At 46.4% G+C, this 25,098-nt stretch overlaps 1 protein-coding gene across 9 annotated transcripts in view; it reads left to right on the top strand.

Moving 5' to 3' along the window:
- The window catches only part of LOC111260456 (RNA-binding protein Musashi homolog Rbp6), a 240,832-nt gene that overhangs the window by 205,183 nt on the left and 10,551 nt on the right, over positions 1 to 25,098 (top strand). For all 9 annotated transcript variants that reach the window (XM_022833232.2, XM_022833231.2, XM_022833227.2 and 6 more), the window contains 3 exons: positions 13,607 to 13,689; positions 17,701 to 17,770; positions 17,950 to 17,982. In XM_022833232.2, coding sequence (XP_022688967.1) covers positions 13,607 to 13,689; positions 17,701 to 17,770; positions 17,950 to 17,982 — 186 coding nt within the window. The remainder of the gene's footprint in view (positions 1 to 13,606; positions 13,690 to 17,700; positions 17,771 to 17,949; positions 17,983 to 25,098) is intronic.

The following is a 25,098-nucleotide window of genomic DNA, read 5'->3' as shown; positions in this document are numbered from 1 at the left end:
GAAATGTGCAAGAGGCGAGATGACACGGCAGCCAAAACAACGGTGATCGCACCGACCACAACTTATGTATGCGTACGTAAGAGCATTACGCTAGTTACGATTACCAAGTCTATCTACTGTAGAGCTTTCTCGCTATAATAATAATAACAACAGTGGTGCTCGATGGTGTAATATGTGTGTGCCCATTTATCGTGGTTGTGTCTGTTCATCAATCCGTCTGTTCTGGCTGACTATTGCCATGCATGAATTGTGAAAAAACTAGGTTATAGAATGTAGTAATGTTGGGACGACAGCTGTAGCGACCCACGGCAAACAACAGTGTTACCACCAGCGGTGCCCCCCAATCCCCAAAAGCAGACCAAAAGGAGATTCGTATCCTAACGTTGGCAAACTTGTGTTGGACCATTGCTTTTTAGTGGCAACTGGTGAACATTGAATTTGACAATTTCACTATGCCAGTCTGCTAAAAGGAAAACACGAATAGTGGCAGCCTTGCACAACAGTGAGAGCAGCATAAGTAGTTGTAAAGCTGGTTGGTAGCATCGGTGCCGGGGCTATGGACTGGGGTACAAAAAAACCGTCCAGGGGTGTTGGAGTGGAAAAGTGTAGCGAAGCCAAATGTGATGGCACGGTGACTAGCCCAGCGAAGCTGGCCAAACAGGTGGCAAGCATCCGACTGGTGGCAACCAAAACGACCCCACACCTCCGACTTCACGTTTCTCATCCCCTTAGCACCCCCGTCCTGTTTGCTGGCGCATATGATAGAAGGGCATCGCAAAAGCCCTGTGAAGGCTTACTTCCAGAAGTAACAACATTAGTAATCGCGGTAGCACAATGTACGGAGCGGCTATTCTTACAGCTCACCCCCTGGTTCTAACGGCCCCGAGAAAAAACTAGACTCGCTGCAGAAAAGAACTGCCCAGGCTGGCGTTAGAGCAGCTGACAACCGGGAAACACTCGATATTTCTTCGTTTACTTTAGGTTGAAGGAAGTGGCCCGAACTCACTGAACCCAGCAGTGCCCAAGCTGCGGCCATCGGCCCCTCTGCCGATAGCGTTGGCCTACTCCGAGGTCGCTTTGGGTTGCTTGCTCGGTCTGGTAACAGCAACGGCGGTGACCGTTAAGGCGCTATTGTTTTTCGGCGTCTTTTCTCAACAACCACTACCAAGACGACAACAACGGACAGTTTTCAAAAGAACCGCCGGCTTCTTTTTTTCAACCATCTGCAACACACGCGGCAACTGCGCAAGCTGCTGTTGGCTGCGGGATGTGGCTAGCCGTTGTCCAATACACAACGAACCGCGGCATTTTATAACCGTCACAAGTATTTTCTTTTTTTTTTTTAGATATATTTATCCATGTTTTTCAACCTGGACGCTTTATTTTTCTTCGTTTAGCTCACGTCCAAACGCCGAAAACAGTTACAAGTCGACTTCGACATTACGAATATCGAGTACGCAGCTATTGAACTTACGCTATATCAATACTGTGCAAACTTTTGCTTTCATTTTTCACGATCACGAGATGGCTGACGGTGACTTAATCCTCATTTCATTTTAAAACTACAAGGTAAACTTCTACAAGATGTGCATGAAATCTATGACACAGATACACATGCGGATGTGACGTTATTTCCTCACGGCGACATGAGTACCGCTGTTATATTAAATAGTTCATTATCCTTAGGAGTGCTTGGACTTCGGGTAACCTTAGGACCTTCATGGCAAAAATCGATTCAAGACTGTTCTTCACATATATCTACCTACTTTTGCTAATCCTGTTTCTGTAATTAGGCGCCTTACTCGCTGAAGTCAGCTGCCATTGCGAGACCGGAAGAAAAAATAAAACACACTGTAGCATTTGCCACCCATGAATCTGCTAGCGCTGTACTTAAGACGAAAGCCCTCGTACACATGGTTATTGCATGTGTATATAGCGGCCGGGGCAGTTACACCCCCCTTTTTTTCATTTCATTATTTCCTCTTTCCTCAACCTCTCCGGCTTTAGTTAGTCACTCTCGATTTTCTTGGTCGCAGAATACGCTTGTGTGTATACATGGGAGTAATGTGGTCTAGCACATGCTCTTCTTGGCCTGCCTTTGTTGGTCCGGTTCGTCGGTCCAGCCAGGACAGCGTGCACTAGAAGTTGTTTTTGATCCTGACTGTTATGGCAGATGAGGCTTCCCGCGTCCTACAGCGGCTGCCTTGACTGGGACCTCTGCCGCTGCCATCACTACAGCACCGAATCTGTTGCCCTACAAACCTCCTAAGTTCGTTTTCTTTCCCGGTTACAAATCCTGTTTCCTATAGCATCTAGTTGGCAGGAACAGCAGCTTTTTAGCTAACGTTGTCATCGGCTTCGAAACGTCGAGGCGGTTGGCCGACCAGCTGTCGTTGGCTTAGTTGTTTTCCAATACAACCGCGCGTCTCACCTCTCGTCTGTCCGTTGACTCCCTTTTCTCCATAGGGATTGGCTCTATTCCCTGTTACTTACTCACTAGATGCCAGCAACAGCAACATCAGCCAGCTGAAGTCCTACCTGCCCCCCACATCCAACGTAGCTGAAGCTTGCCTACAGGCTGGCTGGTCAGCAAAGTAACCGCTTACCAGTATCCTTACTTCTGCGTGTGTTCTTTCTTCCCGGTAACGTATTGCTTCTGACGCTGCTCTAACGGCCAACACTATTCCATTGGCTTCTACGGCTGTGGCCTACCTTCATACCTTCCGACGCTGCCATTACTACTACGGCTACTAGGACTGTTACAAGCGGAGTGTTCAGAAGCAGCTCAAGTCTAGTCCTAGTAGTGGTAGTAGTAATGATGGCATCGCAAGGTATGGAGGTAAGTAATAAGGCAGTCCCGGCCCTGTCGTAACTGCAGGCAACATTTTGCATCACCGTATAGAAAGCGAAGCCCGATTGGTATACCAGCTACGGTGATGGTGGCTATAGGTTGCTACTACAACTGCTCTCTCGATGTGCTGCTGTGGTTTGGTCGGCTACAAGATCCGGGGTCTGTAAACCAGAGAGAGTAATAGTATTGGTAAAAAGGGTGGCAGCGGTGTCGTAGGATCCAGTAACGTGCACATGAAGACGTGCTGTGGCAACAGCAATAGCGGCGTAGTCGGTTGTCCGAGCGGGTCGTTGCCGATTCCCCTGTCGCTGTCGATCAGGAAAACGGACGGACGTTAGAAGGCTGGGGAAAATAGCGCCAAGGGTGAGGCACAGGCACCACTGAATTTGCTGGAATTCGGGATTCGGTTTAGGTCTAAGCTGCTGGCGAGCTGGCTGCTGGAAGTGTAGCAATCTTGCAGTAGCAGCAATAGCAGCTCAAGCAGGCAGGAAAGACAGGAAAACATCGTTTCCGGTTGGGGGCTGATCCTTCTTCTGCCCCCCTCGACCATCCACCTCTCACTAACACCATCCAGCCATCCGACTATCCTGGCATGGCCGGCCAGCCGAAGCTACCGATCAATACTTTAAAGGACCTAGAAGTGCATTACGAAGAAATAGCAGAAAAAGAGAACGAAAGAAGGAGGGGAAGGGGGATAAGGGAGAGGAATGAAGAGTCAACGAGAGAGAGAGAGAAAGAGAGAGAGAGAGAGAGAGAGAGAGAGAACGGTAACGGACGAGACACCCACATTCTGCAGTAACCCAAACCGCTTCCACTACAGAGTCTCAACTAGCTTGGCCCAGCTGCCGCCTTCACGTCGTCGTGTTCCCATAACGGAAAAGAGAAGAGGTCCTGTCATCCGTCTCGCATTTGCCTCCCGCTTCGCCCCGATCCGACCCCTAGCAAAAGCCTCCCCTGCCACGATTTTTCTTGCCTCGTTCGTGTAGATTCTGCCAGCCTGCTTCAGTTCCGTCCTCCATTGGCGTCCCCATCCGGCACCATTTGTCCCATAGTTGCTGTTTGTTTCTCTCTAAAATAGTGTTCGCTTTACTCGTCCGTTATTCGCTCTGCCTTTGGTATCGCTTCTTCTGCTGCTTTTAGGATAGCGGCGTCAGCGCCCGCTGGTGGAAAGGATGCCACATATCAACCGTTCGCAACGTCGCAGCCGGTGCGGGCTTGAGTTCCGACATCACTGGCTCCAGCCAATTCGATGATCCAACGGTCCATAAGCTGGCTACCAGCAAGCGGCACATGACGTTGCTTGCTTACTTAGAAGTCGTAAGAAAAGTGCGTATAGACAGATGGCAGTCCAGCTGGCCAGCCATACAGATACATGAAAGGCAGGTCGTGGCACATCATTAATAAATGAGAATTCAGGAAGCACCGCTATTTTTTGCTGTTGTCTTCTTTTTTGAAAAAAGATAATAAACTGTATTGTATGCAAAAATTGACTATTGCACGCAGAATTCAAGTGCTGGCGGCGGCAGGCAGGCCAACAAGCTAAGTTCTTTGTTTGGTTCCGGCGCCACCGAGAAGCTAGGTAGCTTAAATGTGTTCCATTTGAGCATTATCCTATTGTAAATTCGCTGTTTTTATGCACACGTGCATACCTGTAAGCGGCGATCAATGCTTAGTACAATACTTACGTACAACGAAAAAGCGATCGTTGTGCGGCACCGTATAAAGTATGTCAGCAGACCAACTGGTTGGCAAGTTTGCTAACAACATACAGCTATGTTTGCTACGTAATATCAAGATTAGTGGAGCTTTTCTTTTCGGGTAGTGAGCAAATTCATGTGAAATTTCTTTGCAAGAGGGTTCCATTTGTACAAATCTTGTTCGCCATATAATAGTTTCATATTGGCATGCTGACATTTGCATTATACGATTCATTTAAATAAAATAGTAATAATATCTACGAGAAACGCTTACGGAGTGCGTAAGCGGGTTTATTCTCTGTACCACAATCGAGATATACCTTTTGTCAAGTATGCAGGTGCAACCATGTCATTCGAAATAATTGGTATAAAAATAATCAACCAAACTTATCTATCCAAACTCAGTAAGCTATTCTTTACTTTTCCATCGACAGACAGATCGTTATTTTCATTTAGATGATTGCTATGCCCACGTCAGTTTTCTTTTCTATAACGTGTTCTACCTGCTAAAAAAGCGGCCTGCCTTCCGCGAGCTGAGGGACTCATCCAGTGACCAAACGCGGTAGCGTTCCATATGTTTCGTATTAATTCTCAATTATCTTCTCTGCTGGTTTGCAAGGAGGCATTCTATATCAGCGTGGCCGCTCCTCACGATGTGGCCGGCAGTAATCTACATGCGAATCGGTATCCGCATCAACCGCCAAGGCAATGGAGGCTTATAAGCTCGCAAACACTCACTGCAGAGTAGCAAAGTTGCATGGAGAGGGACGGGGGCCTAGGGGTTGACTGTAGGAAACAGTAGAATGGTCTGAGGTCGGATGGGTAGGGTCAACGCACTCAGCCGGAGCCAACCACCATCACCTGGTAATAGCTAATGGATATTGAATTATATAATGATCAATTTCTTTCTCCTCATCAGTGTGCTAACTCTGTACGCTTTACCTGGGCGGGCCGCCCAATACCCCCAGCTGATCTCGCCGGCTATCCCTGTAGACACTCCCACCCAGTCATTCCGTGTGACGGGTGAATCGAGCTGAAACTCCGTATCTTTAACCCTTCTCTCATCTCGTCCATGTGGATCTGGTCAAGTCGGCTAGCATTCAGTTAGCTCGTGTACTTCCGTTCGCTTTTGAACGGTATCCGGCAGGCTGTGGACGAATCGCTTAAAAAAGATTTTTCCGACGAAGCTATGCTAAAATTTCTCGGCTCGGCCAATTCCCTGGCTAGACTGGCACGGTCTACAACACCCCTGTACGCTAACCGCACTCTAATCGACAAACGTCTGCAGATTGGCCACTCACTGTGTATTGTTCGTGTACTTTTCCCATAGCTTCTTTCGGCCTGCCATAGTCCCAGACGTGCCTCATCCCAACAGAAGGGAGACTTTGCTGGCTAAGCAAGGTCCTGTTATCCTATCGAGAAGAGGATCAGGCTTCTGGCATCATCGTTCGCCTCTACAAAACCAATAATAGTTCATGGTAGTCGCTTGATAGGACTGGTACAGGCCTAGCCAGAAGGTAGGCAACGAACTAGCTGTAATCTAGCCTAGTGTCTTGCGGGTACCTTGAAGCAGTTCCCAAGGAGGAGTAAGCTTTGACTTCACGTGGCCGCTTGCTCCTCTTCGGGTCAGCCGAGTTCTGATGATCTCTAGTGCGATCCCTCATACTCCTTGTTATAGACCAACTTCACGGACTCCCGAGCAGAAAAATTGCTTGACTTTTCTCCTTCCACTGTTCTGTTTACTGCAATCGTCTCACTCTAATAATTTCCTAACTATAGCGTGGTGGTATCAGTAGAGTTTCGGCAAAGGAACTAAGGTCGTAAGGTAAAATTCTATCAAAGGTATTCCGAGCAACGATCTTGGTTTGATCGAACTTTATACAACTCGAAACGTTCGAAGTTTGTTATGAACTAGGTGATCTGCGATCTACAAGTTGGTTTTTACTGGAGTGAGGTATTTACTGGAGTAAGTCGTGTACAGACGCCGTCAGGCATTACATTTGTTTATATTACAGAAAGATAACGATCGTGCAAATGCCAGGGTATGCATTTCTTTCGAGTCAAAGTAGGCTATATACATACGGACATATTTTCTATGAAAATTAACGCGACTATAAGAACATAATTCTGACTCTAAGAGTTTACCGAGCGTTGCTTTATGTCTGTTCGTGAAGACAGCTAACAACTTAGTCATTAAGCCTTTGTCATGCAGGACTGAAATGGTAGGTTCTACACGTTGCTCTTCTCGCGTCAATTGCGAGATTTTTTGAGATAATAAGCTAACAATCATTCGATCCTCAACAATCTTCAGTATGTCTCCGATTCTTCCGTGTATCGTTAATAAAGTGACCAAACGGCCCTCCCTGTCTCACATCGTACACTGGGTTGCATGTAAGACCCAGTTGCAGGTACGAAATAGACAAGTTTGCCACTACTGTGGTTGTGGTAGCAATAGCAGAAGCGTACGTTGACCGGATCACGGATCTATCGGTATTAGCATTATTGTTGTTGTGGAGTATTAAAGGGTAGATTAAACCATATCAGCCGCACTTCATACAAATAGAAATGTAGTTTGGCTGTACTAGGCTTAGATCAGACTGTACATCCCTCTTGCGAAGCGGAGTCCCAATTCACTGGTTCAGATTGATATTATGGTAACTTTATGCAAGATAATCTATGTCTATTGGTGATGTCGTCGATTCCCTTTCGAGTGAGACCTGATACTGAATGTATATAAGAGGTGACTGATATATTCGCTGGTATATATATATATGTTAGAAATAGCGTTTCTCCCTGGCTTTGTTAACGAGTCGAGCAAAAAGAAGGCGGACGAAACGGTTGGGCTATGTATATGTGTGTACATTCAAGCAAGTACATCTAATCAGCACACACATCTTATGGATGATTTCCTAAACTGGCAATAAGCAAGCTCGCTAGGTTGTACGATATATGACTAAACCTTCCAGCAACTTTAACTAATCAGCTCGCAGTCTATTTTACAACTTGAGGTGGCAAAATTACTGCTGATGATTTTTCCAGTTGATCCCCGTCTAGGCACAAGGAGAGAGAAATAATTAAAAATGCATTATCTTAGTCCGTAGTCGAACCTCCAATCAACCCTAGTCGCTACTTTCAACACCAGCATATTAAATACCTCTCCCCGCGGTTCACGCTCGTCCTGCTCTTCTAAACTTTAGCACAGCCGTTCGTTGCGACCATAAAAAAGGACAGGCCTACTACCGTTATTGCCAGATAGGAACCTATCCCGCCCCCCGTTTGTTAACTTGCTCTTCCGTGTTAGTGAACGATTCGTTCGCGAAACAACTTCCCGTTGAATCGCCAGCTTGTCCTAAGTTGTCATAAGTCACTCAGCTTTCGCATCTGCTTTCCATGTTGTTAATGGCTTCCTTGAAATGCGGCCATTGCTGTGTGACTCTGTTGCCGTTAGCGCCAATGTTGTTACGTCGGCTAACCACCTAGCTAAAAATCCTGGCTTTGACGCCACGTCACGTTTTGCTTTTTTGGCCAACAACGGTAAAAATCTTCCCATTGTAAGCCTTCCGAAAACGATAGCAGAAGACAAAGCTGGAACGAAAGAAATATGTGGGAACGCAACGATAAAGAAAAACGCCAAAGAGAGCAAGCTATCAAGGTAGCTGCACTGTCTGCCGCTATCCCGCGGCGATCAGTGACAATAGCAAAAAAAAGCGAACGCGAGGGCCTGGCAGCTAGGAAGTCTGTCGCAATCTTCCACAGGACCATTTTAAAATTTCACAAGGATCAAACAATGAAAGCAGCACCCGTGTCAACAGCAATGTCGACGCCAACGATGTCAGAAAAACACAAGGGAGTCTACGGTGAAAAACTGAGTTAACGCTGGCCGATACCAGTGGGGACAGACCGTCTGAGCAGCAAGATGAGCTAGCGTCTGTATATGTTTGTACCTGGCTTACCTTGAAGCCCTTCTTTCTAGCCTTCCTGCTTTTCGTCTCCGTTGCATCGGGACAAGGCAAAATCCATATGGCATACCGCAATCGATTCCCAGCCCGTAGACAGGATCATAGCGCAGCGCTATCTGCTTTTTCTAATATTTACTGCTTGCAACTTCTGTTTCATCTTCAATGTTTGCTTGAAGAAACCCCTTCGCTTGAGCTGTTTGCCTTTTTCGATGTTTCATATTTAAGTAGAAGTTGATTTTGATTTTGCCTTTTCCTTTTGCATGTAACCCCCGTCCCCAATTTTGTAGAGACTTCTTATGTTCGCGTAAAGGTCCTTGTTGCTCCGCATTTCTCACTAAGTCCTCACGCGAAATGGTTTAGTGATATTAGACTGTTTAACCGTTCGAGCAAAGGATATCTATATGATTCCTTTTGGGGGTGTCAACTGACAACAGTGACGTTTTTGTTGCAATTTGGTGACGGAATAAAACGAGACTTGCGATATTTTTCCCCGTGTAGAATGTACTAGTTTTATAACACCCCCGTTCTACATTCACCATCAACATTGAAACGGCATTTATCGGTTGTTGGCATAATACTATTACTACTACTACTACTACTGATCACGCTGTCAGGTCTTCGACAGGGAAGACACGCCTTCCTCGTGCAGGTCAAAATGACTTAATTTATTTTCGTCTATTCTTGATACAATGCGCGATTAAGGCTGCTATTGCACTGGCACAATTCATTACCCGACAAACACATATTAAGCAAATCAACCTCTCCTTATCATCGTAATAGCGGCTAAAAACGATGACAGCACCGAAGGCAGCAGTCGACGCTATTTTTCGTACCTATCCGAATTCGCCCGTCTGACGGTTATTCGGTCGGTCGATCGATCGATCGATCCATCGATCGTTCGTTCGCTCATTTCTGCTGATACTTTTCGTAACAGCCCCAACCTTTCGTTGCAGCCAGCGGCAATGCCAGTCAGCAAAGACGTTGCAGTGTGCTACTCTAGCTGGCAGCGTTATTTTAAGTCGGTCGTCACAGTCTCGATTCCATTCCGCTGTCGGAACACTTCGCCGATAGCTGCCCCCGCCAAAGCTGACGCATCAGCCCTAGCTCACTCAACGCCCTTCTATTTTAGGTCCTCGCGAGTTATTTCTGTTTGGATGCCACGCTCTACTGCCGCTCTACAGCGCAGAACTTCGTTACGCGGTAAGACAGAACAGCGGGTATATGCGGTTATGGTAGTAGAATCGGTGCAGCGGATTTCTAGTATATTGCCACAGAAACCCGTGGGCCTCCCCTTCACATTCTCGTTTGCCATCCCGATACAGTTTAATCGTTTGAGTCGGGCTGGGCTACCTTTGACGATGCGGCCATACTCGATCAAACGTTGTGCTGTTGCTACGACTGCTATTTATTGTTGTACCGCCAGTATCGTATCCGCTCTCTGGGCCAATCCCAGCAGTTGATGACGGCCCGCTTTCGTTTAGCTAGTTGATTGGCCCTTCTTGACTGCACAACCGCCTTGAGCCTCGTGAGCTTCGATATAATCCAAAGTTGAGAGAACGACGAAACAAGGAAAAAAATGAGAACGCTGGACGGAAGCAAATAGCGGAGATATATTGATTTTCCCTTTTCTAAAATTAAAAAATCATTTAGGTCCCGTGGTGCAGCCAATGTAGAGATGGCGGTAAGGGCAGTGGTGGTTGACGTGTCAGGGTCTTGCTTTGTGTTTTGGCTGGGGGCTCTATCACTGCTTTGTCGTATTAGTATCAGCCGTATTGGTAACTTTAGGCTGAGTGAGAGCATAGAGCAGTCCGTTGCTCGCCTCTCATTTGCTTTTGAGCAGCCTCGAGCACAATTTTCATCTTTGTCTGAACGTCTGCAAGCCGATTTGACACCCATCAGTGCTGCATGCGGGCTTCAAGTTTGGCCTGTAGGGACCTGCGACGGTCCGGATCTTCTATCTGGGGAACCTGGTAGTTTGTCACAGTGGGAAACTGAGTCGAAAGCAAGAAGCTAAGACCGAGAATAAAAAGGTAAAAGAGGTCCAATATGTCATAAGGGACGTTTGAAAGTTAAACGCGCTGGCTGGCTGAAGCTGGACGAGCAAGAAGGCTCGTGTAAGAGTGTGTAGATGAAGAAGATTTTTGGGAGGCCGTTTATGTCGCTTGGTTACGTCAGTTGCCAATCTCCGCACCGGATAGCGAGCACACATGGACAAAGTGTCTCCGTGCATGAATCCTAACAAACGTCGTACATCTTAACAAAGGCAGGTGTTACCACCAAGTCAGCCTCAAAAGTCAATGCTGAAATAGTTCCTCTCATGATAATAGTGGGGAACAGAGCAAACCTCCACAAGTTCCGTGCGTTTGTTGATCGGTTCATCTGCCTGTTCGGCTGACAAGAATTCTGAAAACTTATAAAGCAGATTGGTAAAACTCTGCAAGATAATAAATGTTAGCGTCTGCAAAACTAATACAAACGTACTCAAAGGACAACGTGGCCTGGGTGGCTCATGCGTAACTCTTTGAATGCGTTGTCACGATAAGCACGTAGCCATCGTCATTTCAGATTTTAAGGTTGGTAAATCCTCATTATGGCATATTGCTTCTACGCCGTTTCGTAAATCGCTTATTCTTATGTCCAATGATAGCCTTGATGTGCCTTTGATACTTTGTGCTGTAAGGGCCCGCTTATTGTTGATAGGAAACAGCGAATTTTTTTGATGGTGCACGGTCAATCTGACATATTAACTAGAAATGTAAGGCTATATGAGGATGGTAAACAATGCCTGTATGAGTAGCTCTTTAACTATTAGAAAAAGGCGTTTCACTTAAGTTAGCTTAGCTAATTTTGACATTGCTTAACAATACGTTTTAGTTTGAATAATCAGTCACGTAATTAGTCAATTTTTATATTAGCTGCAATAAGCTATAAACCTATTACCGACTGAAAACTCTTTAGCTGACTGCCCCCTCGGCGGCCGCAGACCTCATGGATCACATGTGTCGCTCACATTCACCAACAGTATTAAGCGGCCCATAGAAAACACGAGAGAAAAGGTTTGATCAAAGAAGGTCAAATATCGACACCTTTTTTTTCTTCGCCTTCCTCTGGCCCTTTAAGTTCCACTAATTTGCAGTCTTTATCTATTTTACAAGTACCTATATAGACAAAATAATCTATCGCCAATCTAGTCTAACTCAACTCGGCTACACCTTCCAGCTGTATTGCCCTCGAAAAGTGCGCACTGCGCCGACGCTATTCGCACGCTGCTGCCGCTCAATCCAGTGGCGCTGATCGTGGCGTTTCTAGTGAAAAATATCTTTTGCCCCTATTGTATTTCACTGGTCCACTACTGATGGTGCTGATGCTAGCACTTGCTATGAGCTTCACCTAATCTCGAACGTCCGTTCAGGATGATCGAAGCGATCATAGACGTCGACAGCCTGCCGGCCATTACTCAGTAAAAGTCAATCATCTGCTCTTAAACATCTGTAGTGAGTTACTACCGCCTGTAGAAAACAAGTGGACTGCATAAGGCTGCGGAGAGCCGGTGGACTCATCACACTATCAGCAGCAAAAGTAATAGGCTGAGATAATATGGGACGCGGATGATGCTGTGTAGACAGCGGGTGGACAGAGCAGACATTTCCGAGTATCTCTTACCAGATATAAGGGATTAAAACCTGTGCATTACAGGTCCGCTACTGCCTATGATTGGAGTTGCTTCTGCCGCTGGTAACAGTTTAACTTAGCGCCATCCGAGCCCCCGGAGCCACTGGGGAACAGGTCGTGCTAGCCCTGACAGCGGCGGCACTTGATCCATGCGGCGAACAATGCCCCTGCGAAAAGATATATGAGCTTCTCCACTTGAAAGTTCGTCTATTAAGTTTACGCAGGCAAACACGCAATATTTTTTCTTGCTAGCACCTCATCATCGAGAATCACTCATCGACCGCAAAAATGAAAGGCGGTGAGATATGTTTGGCTTAAGCCCGACCTTGTTCTGCCCTGCCACGTATTCTGCCGTATCAACTAGCGCCGACGGCATTTATAACTAAAAAGCTAGAGGCCTCTTTGTCATTAAATGAAATATTTTATAACGTAAGATGAGTGCCCAGTTTGGTTGAAGACAAAAAAATCAATGAAGAGATGATAGAGATGCCATTTAGAAATGGAAACTTATTTCAATAAACTGTGGTAGGTATATTTGGCCAGATTTAAACTCAATAAGAAATAAATCACTAAGTGAACCGCTTACACACTACGTAAGCATTTCACACAAGCTACTGCTATTATACATCTTAAAGATTACGACTTTGTATAATCTCTTTTTAACGTTAGTTGCGCGGTTTTCATGGTCTAAGCCTGCACTGTGATGCAGCGTAATCGACGTTGCCTACTGGCCAGTAGCAAGTTGTGGGGAACTTCGAACAATTCGGTCGGCGTGGCCGATCAGCGAAGTGGAGAGTATTAGCGGGCCATAATTCTCCAGCCTAATCCAGCTTGCTGTTGACCTTTCCAACAGTTCCCCTCACTCGGTCTTCTTAGCTGGAGCTGCTGAAAATACCGTTAGAGTTGAATGAGGGCAGATATAGAATATGCTCTCACCAACAGCATTACTTCGATGGAAACGCAGTCAATTATTGCCTTGATGCAATTGCCCCGGACGACCGAAAATCGCGCGATCTGCAGTGCCTGTCTTGGCTTTCTTGTACCCTCCTCCTGACGGTCATTGGAAGCTACCACAGACGTCTGTTATGCCCGCCGCTGATTGTTATTACCAGGGATTAACAGAGTTTACTCGAATAACTCTATTACTTGCTAGCCCTGGCGGGTATTAGTACATAATAACAATGTACAAGAGCAACGGAGACAATGAACCTAGGCGCTGGGGGATTGGTCCAAGAAAGGTATAGACAGACCAGCAACCCAATAATAATCATAGTTAGTATTTATTCGATTTCAATTAACGCCGGATGTGAATGGAGTAAATGTGCATTTTGTGCAGAATATTGATGGCATTATGTATATATATTATATAACAATAATAGCCGCCTCGTCGTGTTAATGTTAAATTTTTGTTCCTGATTCTATTCTAGGGTTCGGCTTCGTGACTTTTGAGAGCGAGGATGTCGTAGACAAAGTATGCGAGATCCACTTCCATGAAATTAATAACAAAATGGTACGTTGCTAAAAATATTCTGTAAACTATTAGTGAATTGTTATCTCTAGATCTGTAGACTCTCTCTATTTTTTTTTCGGCCCTTCTCTAGCATAGCGTCAACTGCAACGAAAATAGACCTTTATTTCAGAAAACAGTATTTACTTACGGAAAATACGTTTCGCCTCTTAGGTATAGCGATAGTCTACGCTAAAACGTCCACCGTTCGAAATCAAACTCGAGTGCTTCTATTGCTTCTAGCAAATAAAAACACTCCCTTCTCACACTGTGTTGTAGCCATTTCGAAGACATTACACTCTGTCTGTAAACGGTGAGTCTGTAGCCAAACAGGCTTTCCACTGTATCTGTCTGCTGTGACTTGATGACGTCGCCGAACGCATAAATGGTCCGACACCGACTGCGATTCGAAAAAAGCGACAACGGAAGCAGTTATGCTTTCGAGAATTGTACGAAGCCACTGCGCGTCGTCCTTAGAGCGATACAATTTCATCGCCCTGCGCCGTTCGTAATTGTGTCGTTACTTCTTATCCGGTTGCTCAGATTCGCTCTCCTGCTCTTACCTCTTCAGGAAGAATCCTAGAGATCGAACATCAATTGAGCGCGCGCTCATCGCTTCAAGTGTGACTTCGCTCGTGGCCGGGACTGTGGAGCCTGGGTTGTGACAAAATTCGATTCACCCCGCCATCCTCTAACATCACACGCATAACATTGAAAAAGAGCTACATTCTCTGAAAAAAAAAGCACGAACTTCGCCGCGAAGAGACAGCTTTCCGAGAGGGACGTAAATATTGTTCAACGACTCATTGATTGCTGTCAGTACAAAAAAAAGAAGGATGGGAAGATGCATCATAACGTGACTTCGGGGAAGAAAATCATGTGATAAAGAGTACAGCTATAGAGAATACATTGAACGAGAAATCTCGTCCGGCTAGATATTACCTTTTTGGGTTTCAGCCTTAGGGTAGTCGGTCAATGGGTCAGTCAGCCCCTGCATACATTGGTCACATACAGAGTTAACTGACGAAACTTGCTCTGTTAGAAAGTCGGCTACACATTCTAATATTATTAGTAATGCAATGCGTTGGCTGACACCGATGCCTTGGCTAACTGTAGGATACTTTAACCCTGAGCCAACATGAAATCACAGAAGTACCTACCCGTAGTAAACCAATGTTTGGTCAATGATACTTTTAGTTTTAATATTTGCTTTGTCAAAAAAAGACAACGGTCCTACTTGTCGAATTACTTTGATTTCGCTTTTCCGCTAGTATTAGTAATATTTTTCAAGGAAAACTCTGTTCGTCGATTCTCATATGACTTCTGAAATGTGAGAGCTATGCAGTTGGCATAAAACACCTCTAATCTTTAGCTTCCCTTCGTTTTGCATCAATAATATATTGGTTGTCATCGAGAAAACGCGTACTGTCGTCGGGAAGGAACATCAATGGCGTGTTTCACACTGATCGCGGTTCAGCAGTGCTCTCCTACTAACGTGATAATGTCGGTCCGTTCCCTCGTAGCAGCCGTATGGGGGGACGGGGGGGACATTTTGATGCCTCTCTGGGCCTCCTATCCCCATACAGGGTTTTTCTTCCCTTCCCTTTCGATTCACTAGCCATCATTGTTGTGTGCCCCTCAACGTGGAAGTGGTGAGGCTTTTTCGCTTTTGCTACCTTGCGCTTGCATTTTCTGTGCTGCGCTGCTGTAACAGCCTGCTGCCTGCCGTATACCTTAGGATATGATAGGATCGTCTCAGCCGCCTCTTTGTCTCCTGGGGCGTGCGGCCTAGTCTCATTCTGTCCTTCGTGCTGTCTCATGTTGTCCCATGCGTTACTCTTTCGATTGTTAACCCCTGTCCTCGCGTCCTTCGTGAACACTGTGCTAGCTCCTTTTCCATTGATGTTATTGGTTTGCATTTAATTGAAAAACAATTATTTCTTTAGTAGCAGCAGTAGTCGCGACGGAACAGCCCACTGACCAAGGCACCGACCATCTGTGTAGCTGCTTGTCGGTACGTTTGTACCGCTAGCTGACAATCGACTAGCAAGCGAGACTTTCAGCCGACAGCAAGCACCAGGAATACTGCGCGCTCGGTACGAGATGAGGTTAGCTTTTCGCGGAAAACCACTAGTGGCGGTATCAGACTCCTTCAACGAACGTTCAGTAGCATACCAGTAAATATTACAGAGCTATTAGGCGATTTTCTGAAAGGGAGGCTTGTTTCCTTTGATCGTCGACGAGTTGCGTTCGCGTGAGGCGAGTTCACGACGTTGGGCTGCCCGCAGGCTCCGCTTGGGCACTGTAGTGCCTCCTCAAGTCGCTAATTCTACTGGCGCGTTACTCTACACGCGGCGTAACCCTCCACTGGCATTGACAGCCAACAGGGAAGCGTTCCTGCGTTGAATACCCCATATTGTGTAAAAAAGAGACGATGACATGCTGAAGGGGTCCACAAGAAGGAAAGCCACTCCAAAAGGAGCAGTTGCATGTGGCGACTGTCATATATAATAACCAGCAGCTGGCTTGTTATCATTGTCTTATATTCACACACATTCACAGAGTATGGACTGCTGATCCACGTTGGCGCAGGGGTGCTGTCTGTGCAGCAGAAACGACTCAAGTGAATAGCAATACGAGTGGCTGTTAGTAGGTATCACTGAAAGGTAAAGTGGCGCCATTGTTTCGTTCGCTGCCTATTGGATCAGATCAAATCAATTTTGCTCTTCTTAAATATACGTATATATGGGGGAGCATTCTGATTTAGCCAGACGCGCATCCACTTGCTATTTCCAGTCTTTTTATCGAAAAATAGAATGTTTCTTTTCGGAACTTTAGCCAAAAAGAGCTGTCATCTGCTTTCTTCACCCTTTTATTAAATCCGAAATTAGGAAGTTGTCTTATTGTTCAGTATACGTAGAAAATCTAAGAAATATGTCTAGAAGGCAAACTGAAAGATTCTCCATATAGTTTAGATCTAAAGAGCTTACAAACTAGTCGAACTACAGTTTAAAAGGTAAAATACCTAAGTAAGTTTAAAGTGATGACCCTTTCGACATTTTCAGCGCCTATTTGCGCCTAGTATAGCCGCTTTGAGCCCATTTAATTTTACTGAAATTGATTGTGTGTAGCGTTTTTGAGCGATGGTTTTACGAGTTTTCTTTTGTTAACATTATTTGATACAGAGTTATTCTTGAATAGTTATTAAAATAACATAGATTTTGAAAATAACTAGTGACTGCTCTATGGCTGTAATCACTATAGGTAGCAGTTTCTTACCACACACAAAATAATATATATGTATAATAACAACAACAACTTAAACAGCTTGTCTAACAATTAATTATCTTACTACGAAGCATGTTCGAAGGAGATGTAGTTTTATTTTTTCAACATGAACAGCTCTTCTGTCCCCGATTAAGATGTGCCATATCATACACACCTTTAGAGAAGAGCCAGGAAGTGTTTCTACATTGCTTGACGGGACTAAAATATGTTTTTCTCGTTTGTCCGATTTAATAATAATAATAATAAGTTAATTATAGGAAGCCGATGATGATGGATGATTTTTGTTGTTCATGAATCTTGGAAGTGTCAGACTGCTATTTCTTTAGGCGTTCCAGTCGACAATTACAAAATGAAAATTTTCATATGTCACAACTTCATTAACGAGGTTATAGGTGGTTAAGTTCTAAGGATACACCTTGAATTTTCATATAACTCGTACGAAAAGAAAAGTTTGATTACCTAATATTAGACCTTAGCGATGTAGTGCTAGCTCTAACCTTTAACACTCTCACCAGAGGCCCGATTATTTAGGTAAGGTAAAAACAAAAAAAAAAAAATAGGTATACATTTACCAACATTTCTAAGTTGAATACGATTATCGTAGAATCGAATAAGTTTTTTGTTTCTGCCAACTAATGCTACCTCATCACCTAATCATGCTCATCTAATAGAAACAATCATAATGATCGTAACGAAGGTAATTATCATCTACTAATTACGTTTCAGGTGGAATGTAAAAAAGCGCAACCAAAAGAAGTCATGATGCCGAACAGCGTTGCTCGAGGAAGGGGTGCAGGTAAAGAGATTTTTTGCATTATACATCTATAGCGACAGTTCTCGAAGTCTTAGCTGATATTTGAAGATACCATTTTTGTGCCTTAGGGTGTATCGCTTTTGTTTTCACTAATGTATAAAATACAAAAAAAAAAAGATCATTACTAATAAAACCTTACGCGTTTTAACCTCTATTTTCAGAACTGGTTTGGCCTCTTGGTGCTCTTACTGAAGGTGAGTTAATGACTTAACGATATCTAACGGCGGTCCTCATTTATTTACCTGATGCTATTTCTCAAATGGAACGATTATCTATTGGAACCATTGACAAGTGTCAATGGAGATCTTTGTCTTATTGCATACTTTTTATGATACACTGCTACTTGCGCACTGTCAGTTGCTGTAATGCACCTCTATCTGTTTACTAAAAACTTCACGGTCTGGCACAGGTCAGGTAGGGACTAGGGTTTTCCGTTTCAGTTGCCTTCAATTGCACTCACTCAAGACCGTCGTAACGCCGGCAATTTATCTATATCAGTAAGCGCATTGAGTACAACGAGGTTTACTGTTCCTACGGAACGTGGGAGACGAACAGGACCTTGTCTAATCCTAATGGCTTAGCCCAATGCCCGCTGGAACCTTCTTGAGCACTTTCGCGTTTAGATCAAATTATGTATCTAAATGTCTATTATATTAAATTCAACCATTCCGAGGTGCCAGCGAAGGAACTTCTTTGCCGGAAACGTCGATGTACCTACCACCCTCTTTGTCGAAATTCCCTGCCACAACGATAAGGTAGGTTTGCTTCGCTTTACAGTGGTGCGGTTCGCGGTAGTTGTCACATGGCCCTACCCTTCTCGCCTGCCGATGAACCTGCTGGCCTGTTTTTTGAGTAGCCGTGGCCTGGGCGGCTACCCGGCTTGCTGGCTGAGCTTGGTCGGACCATGTAAGAGGTCTCCAGATCGCAAGGGCACTCCAATCCTTCGGCTGGCGAGGAGAATCCGATTACGACCATTTATTATACAACAAAGTACTTATCGGGGTTTCCACAAATCTTCGGTTGCTGCTCCTGGGCCTGACTCGGCCGGTTTGGCTGTCCGATCGACTTGGCCCCCCACACGAGCTGAAGTCTGGCCGGACAACGGTGGATAGCCGTCCCCTACCGACCCTGCCCAAGGACCCGACTGCTGCTTGGCTTTTCTGGTTGCTATCTCGACGACCGGGCCGTCATCGTAGGGTCATGGGACCACAGGGGTTCGGTGGCAGAGAGTCGACTTCGGGGCGACGACTGTGAGCGAGTCTGAAGAGTGACGAAGCAAAGGCAACGGTGGGAAGACTTCGGCTTGGTAACGGACAACGAGCATTGGGATATGAGAACAGAAGCTGGACCGAGCGATACTCCATACCCCAGCAACCTCTTTGGCGTCGTCTTTTCCCCTCTTGCCATTGTTACCAGTGGTCCTTCATTTTGCTATCGATGCTTTTGAAAAGGGAAGGGTGGGTATCAGTTAGTGAGCACCCGTTCGATTTTGGCACGACCGCTGGTAACCCCACAGTGGCGTTCAAGCGGCAGCCCTGCATCGATTTGATTCGGTCGACTACTGTGGTGGACCTCGTTAGGGAAACGTCTCTGCTCTCTTGAGAGAGCAAGAGAAAGCAGGCAGAGGATGGGCAGTCGGTGGAGCGTTTGACCAGACCTAACGGATGCAGCTGAGAGCTAGACACAACCGCACACAACTTGGTTTGATGCGGCACGGCAGTGGAATGCAGTGCAACGTACGGGATGGCGCCAGTTCTCTGGCTGATTTTCACCGCTACCATCAGCTCAACAACTACCACGATTGGTACTCCAGGATAGAAAGCTGGGGTGAGTCGACCGACAGGGCGTTCCGATGGGCTTCCGAGAGAGAAAAAGAGACTAGGGAGAAGCTAGGGTTCCTGCCAGTCTTAGTTCACTGAGTGCGAAGGTTTCGAAAGGAACACCGGACTGAAAGGAGACTCTGTGTATCTACCCGCCTCGCTTATGGTACAGCCAAGGAGCGCCAGCGTCCAGCCGAAAAGATGACGGCCAACGATAGGACTCCGCTGCGGGTGACGTTACTGTCTGCCAATGCCGCCGTTGCTGCAAGCGCAACCGCCGTTCGTTGTTCCCCAACCGTTGTTCCCCCTAGAGTTCAAGGGGGAAAACGGCAAGCAGAAGCACAAGCAGGGCACCGCGAGGGACAATGACGGCTTGCAGTAGTAGTAACAACTGCAGCAGCAGTGAAACCCACTGTATGAATGGATAGAACCACTGTTACTGTCTGCTTCTGCTAGTACCATTGCTTTGCCGCGTCACATGCATGAAGCCAATAACTGAGCTCTTTGCTACCGCATAGAGAAAACGATGAGCACGACGACAAAGTAGAGAACAGAAATAAAGAGCGTGAGGGGCTTGGCCGCCGCAGAGGGGCTCTGCAGAGAAAAATCTAGTATTGAATATTTCATTATCGCAAGACTTCGTGCAGCACGAGCTGTCGCTACTCCTACGCCGTCAGTGTTTTCCCCTTGCTACCATTGAAGCCGCTACTTGCCACTACCTATCCTGATGTCATCCCTGGGGTTGGGGGGCGAGAGTTACGGAAGAGGCGTTACTACTAGCAGCAGCAGCAACTACAGTAGAAATACCGCCATGAAGCCACACATCGCCGTCGACTCGCCGTTCACCACGCCAATAGGACAGACGCGGCCACCAGTGTCCTGACTGCTGCCATGGGTGTCGTATAACGTCGCTGTCGTCTTAGCCAGGGGAGCGCCACTGGGGCAGCTTCTGCTTCCGCAGCTTTCAGCTTCCAAATTTGAGCTCCAGTCATCGAGGGAATGAATCCGTCTCAGAGGCAAGAGCAGCCTTCAGGCGCAGCTGGAGGGGACGCGGGCGCACAGACGGAGTAGGTACAAACATGTATGGCCGTAGCTGGAGCTCTTTCCTCGGTTCTTTGTTGCCGTCCATTTTGTGCTGCCACTGCTCAAGAGTGCGCTGCAGCCAGTGCTTTTCACATCTTCCGCTTCCCGCCTCCGGCTACTTCTTAACAGAGAGGACTGACGCCTTTTCTTTAGTAGCGAGCCCAGACAGGCCACCACTTCGCTACTACCAATTGGCCATGGAAAGAACCTCCAACTAGAAACTCAGAAGGAAGCAGCTAGTTAATTCAGTGTTTTCTACTTCTTTCGTACCACTAGTACATTTTACCGCTTTTCCGCTCCGACTTCGTCGTTTATATTTCTGTTGCAGCAGCTACCGGCACTATTTCTGTATGTAAAAGCCGGCACAAATGCCTGCGCCGTTGTCATTGCTCATAATGGACGTCATAATGATCCCGATTCATGATGGTCGAATTTCGTCCACTGCAGCCTTGTCTGTCCGATGTCTATTTATATTTAGACGGGGTATATTATGGTGGTAGTTTGGTGATTGTATACAACTGGCTGAGCTGATCAGTCATACTTACATTAAGGACACGTCGAACTAAAACGTTCTGTCGATGTGTTGTGTGCCAATAGCTTGAATTGTTTTTGAAGTCAGATAGTATTTATTGGCTACAGTTCTATTGTACAACAAGATTTTTTGTACTATTATATATCTATGTATTACTATACATACATTACATTTTTGCACATAGCCGGAAATTGAGTATATGATATACCCTATAGCTAAGTGTCTGCTCCTAGCAGCTGCAAAATGCGCCAATGAGTCGTCTCCATTGATTCTTTCCTAGTCAGCTCACTGTATGCGTTTCCACGTCGCTCTTACCACGAAGGCCGAAAGCGTAATAGGACAGGGATACACAAGGCAAAGGAAGAATATTGGAACGCTGTATCGGCAGACGAAAGAAGGGACTGGGGGGTACGCGGGACAAGCGACAATAGGAAAACATACAAGAGCTGAAGTGGCGTATACCATTGTCTGCATCTCGCGTACGATGGGGCTTGCTCTACTTACCGTTACTAGCGCTGGTAATGCCAGAGACGCTGCCTGTACCAGCAAAGCCAGGGGCGACGGAAAGCTATCAAGGTGGTGCGGTTTCGAGGAAACGGACCGACGTGTTGAAGATGGAGCCTTCCTGCGTGTTACCTCCTGGAGGCTATGCAATGCACCAAGATACTGACTAGTAAAGCTTGGCAGGACGCCATTCGTAGGCTGCAGACGCGAAGATTTTGGCGGCTCGGGAAAAGGCATCGAACGTGGTAAACGTAATGGCAGACAAGAACGGGTGCGAGAGGAAACGAACGAGCACAGAAAGGATTCATTCTTTCTTTATCGCTCCCACTTGCCCCGCTAGTCGACTGAGCTCTTCCTTCCGATGCCCAACCTGACCTGGAAGACGCTGCGTGTACGTGTACTCGGCTTTCCTGTTTTTGCACTCGAAACAGCGGTAGCACTTGGGCTATTTCCCATCGGTCGAAGTCCGTCCAATGGCGACAGGCAGAGAGCTAACCGAACTATCGCTTCTTTCCTTGTTGGCTAACACGGCCCGTCAACCGTCGCGGAAAGGGATTCTGCCGCTGTCCTAACGTCCACAGAGACTCCACCATGGTACAGACTTCCCCTCCTATAGTTACTATTACCGCTCTGATAGAAGATGTCTGTACTACTGCGTAACTAGCAATAGTCCTGCAACTATTATGGAATTCTTTATGGCTTAAACGGATTCAGCATGACGGTTAAGTCTATGCGATCTGGCCAGTTGGGACGGGCTAAGCGACGTCTACAGGGCCGATGCTCTTACTGGCGAATAGCGATTTGCAGTGACTAACGACTGGGCCTGTTCCAAGACTAACCTTTTCGTTTGGTCCTCCCCTTTCCACCTGTATACCCCAGGTGTCCTCTTGGTTTATTGTATGTATTTTAGCCCAACTGAGAATGTTTACAACAGGAAAGGATAATGGTTACGTGGCTATTTTTTTTGTAATTGTAGACGTAACGGTAGAAGAAATTGATTGAGATCACAAACTACGCGTGACACACTGTTTTCCAGCAACAATAATGGGTCCTGCTTCAACTAGTGTTTGAATGCTAAAAATAGAAAAGAACCCTGTACATATTTTGGTGTTGTTCGGTGTGCGTTCTTTGTATCATTGGCGTGGGTCGTCGTCGTTACCATTCCATCGTATGTCACCGCTTCGGTTGTTCATTTTCGAACAAACCGTTGTTGATGGAAGCAGCCTTCCAGGGGAGACTCGGTCTTGTCTCTCTCTGAAGCAACCATAGCAGCAAAAAGAGTCGCAATAGAGCAAATGGGAAAGACAAACCCCGACGACAACGTCAAGAATACGCGGCGCTTCGCACGGTTTGCAGTGTGTTGTGGGTGAACGACGAAGACAACGGCAGCAAGGCAAGGGCCGACCGAATTTAGTCGATGGAAGCCACTCCGTGTTCGGTTCACAGTGCCTTCTCTTCGTTTCTGTCGGCTCATTCGTACCGAATTGAAAAGGGCCATGCAGAGAGAGGCACCGGCAGAGGTGTTAGCTCTGCCTCTCCTTCATTGACTGAGGAAAGCCTAGAAAAGCCGATCGAACGAATGAAGCTCCCTGACGAATCGCCGCCTCTACTGAGGTCGGCGCCACTATTCCCATCGCCGCATAGCCAAACGAACGAAGCTGGAGCTGACACCGAAACCAAGGAGGCGGAGAAGATGTCGGAAACACGGGCAGTGAGAAAGGGATAGCAGGGGGCGGCAAAGAGAAAGGGCAAAATCGGGAGCCGAAGACGACGAACAGAAAAGAACGAAGCGTGAGTACCACTCTTTCTCTTTTTAGCGCGCGGCAGGATCCCCTTCATGCTCATGGCCACCCGCTGCTGTCGCTACCCCCTACCATTTCCAATTGTATGGCCTATCCTGCCTTTTGCACGTATAAGACGATCGCCAGTTACTGCATACAGACAAGCAGAAACAAGAAATCGCAGAAAAGAGAGAAAGAATGCTGGCAAAACCGCTGCAACACCAACGATAAGCTGAGAATCAGTTGCAGTATGTCTGATTGCTGCAGTCGCCTTCACCTACCGTTGAAAACCCTGAGCGTAGCCCAGGGAAGCTCATTGCTCAGTGGGTAAATTTGTGTAAGGGCCTTTCTGCCCCTTGCCTAGCAGCCATCGCTTGTCCGTCTTGCGTTTGTGAAAGCATGCTTTGCTGGCATGCTGTGGTTTGGCATTGGGGTGTGCATAGACCAATATAGTATGCCACACAGGAAGATTGTACGGTTGTGTGGTTACCTGGACATCAGTTATCCAGCTAGCAGATCCGTCTATCCATGTGCTAGCCTTCTTCTGTATTTGTTCGCCTGTAGCCGGGCTGTAGTAGGACGAACCTTGTGGGAATGGCAAATTCGCCGTCAATGCGGCCACCCACTAGCTGATCCATAGCCGAATCGCCACGCCAACCAGAGATTTACATGACATAGTTGTATGTAGCACGCAGCTAATTTTACGTCTATCGCTAGCAAAAGCTGATGTCGATACTGGTTTTCTACGGCGTCAATGATTAGCTGCTGCTTGTACTAGACCTGACTACTCGGTCTAGCCTTCCTGGTTTTCCTGACTGGCTTCTGCTCACGATGGCTGCGTTAAATCGTCTGTTAAGCTTTTTTCTCTCTTCGCGCTCGTTTTTTCCCTCCTTTTTATTGTCTACTGCTGCTGCTGTTGCCCTATCTCACTGACTAGTTGACCGGTCTACGTCTTCCGAGAATATCAGATTGAGTAATAAACTGTAACAAATTGAATTGGCTTTTATAAGCTCTCAAAAAACTAACAACTATTAGCCTACATGCTCGAAGGGGTAAATATATATTAGGACAGCAGAAGTAGAATTGAATAACTCCGCTTTAGTAGAAAACAACGCCACATTGGTCGGGTTACGAAAAGAGCGCTAGTAGTGGTAAACAGAATTGCACCACAGAAGCGTCGTTCGATGACAGCGACAACAAAGACGACGAGCCGATTTTAGTGTAGCAAAAAGGGTGACTTCGACCATCGCAGTCCTCAGCTAGCCCAGTCGTCTGTTGGCTGGTGGATTGGTTAGTTGAGTGGAGCTTGCCTCTGGTGTCCCTGTTGGTCTCTTCTGCCTCGTATCTCTTCCAGTAGCTCCTGCATTCTTCTCTTGCTGTAGATGTTTTGCAGAACATTGGCTTTCCTCTAGCCGAACGAGTGTCTTTAGGAAAATGCTTGTTCTCCGCACGACGGACGAGCGCTAGGCTATTTCAAAATGTAGATGTTCCTCTCTTTTAAGTACCGGTTCCTCTGCCGCTTCAGTCCTGCTCCAGTTCGGTGGGCTCCCTGGCGATTTACTATGTGATACGACGCAGCCCTTTTGTGCC

The sequence above is a fragment of the Varroa jacobsoni genome, unplaced genomic scaffold (genome assembly GCF_002532875.2).
Source record: "Varroa jacobsoni isolate VJ856 unplaced genomic scaffold, vjacob_1.0 scaffold_441, whole genome shotgun sequence".
Taxonomy (NCBI): Eukaryota; Metazoa; Arthropoda; class Arachnida; order Mesostigmata; family Varroidae; genus Varroa; species Varroa jacobsoni.
Note: the sequence above shows the minus strand (reverse complement) of the source record. Positions and strands in the feature narration are given on the sequence as shown.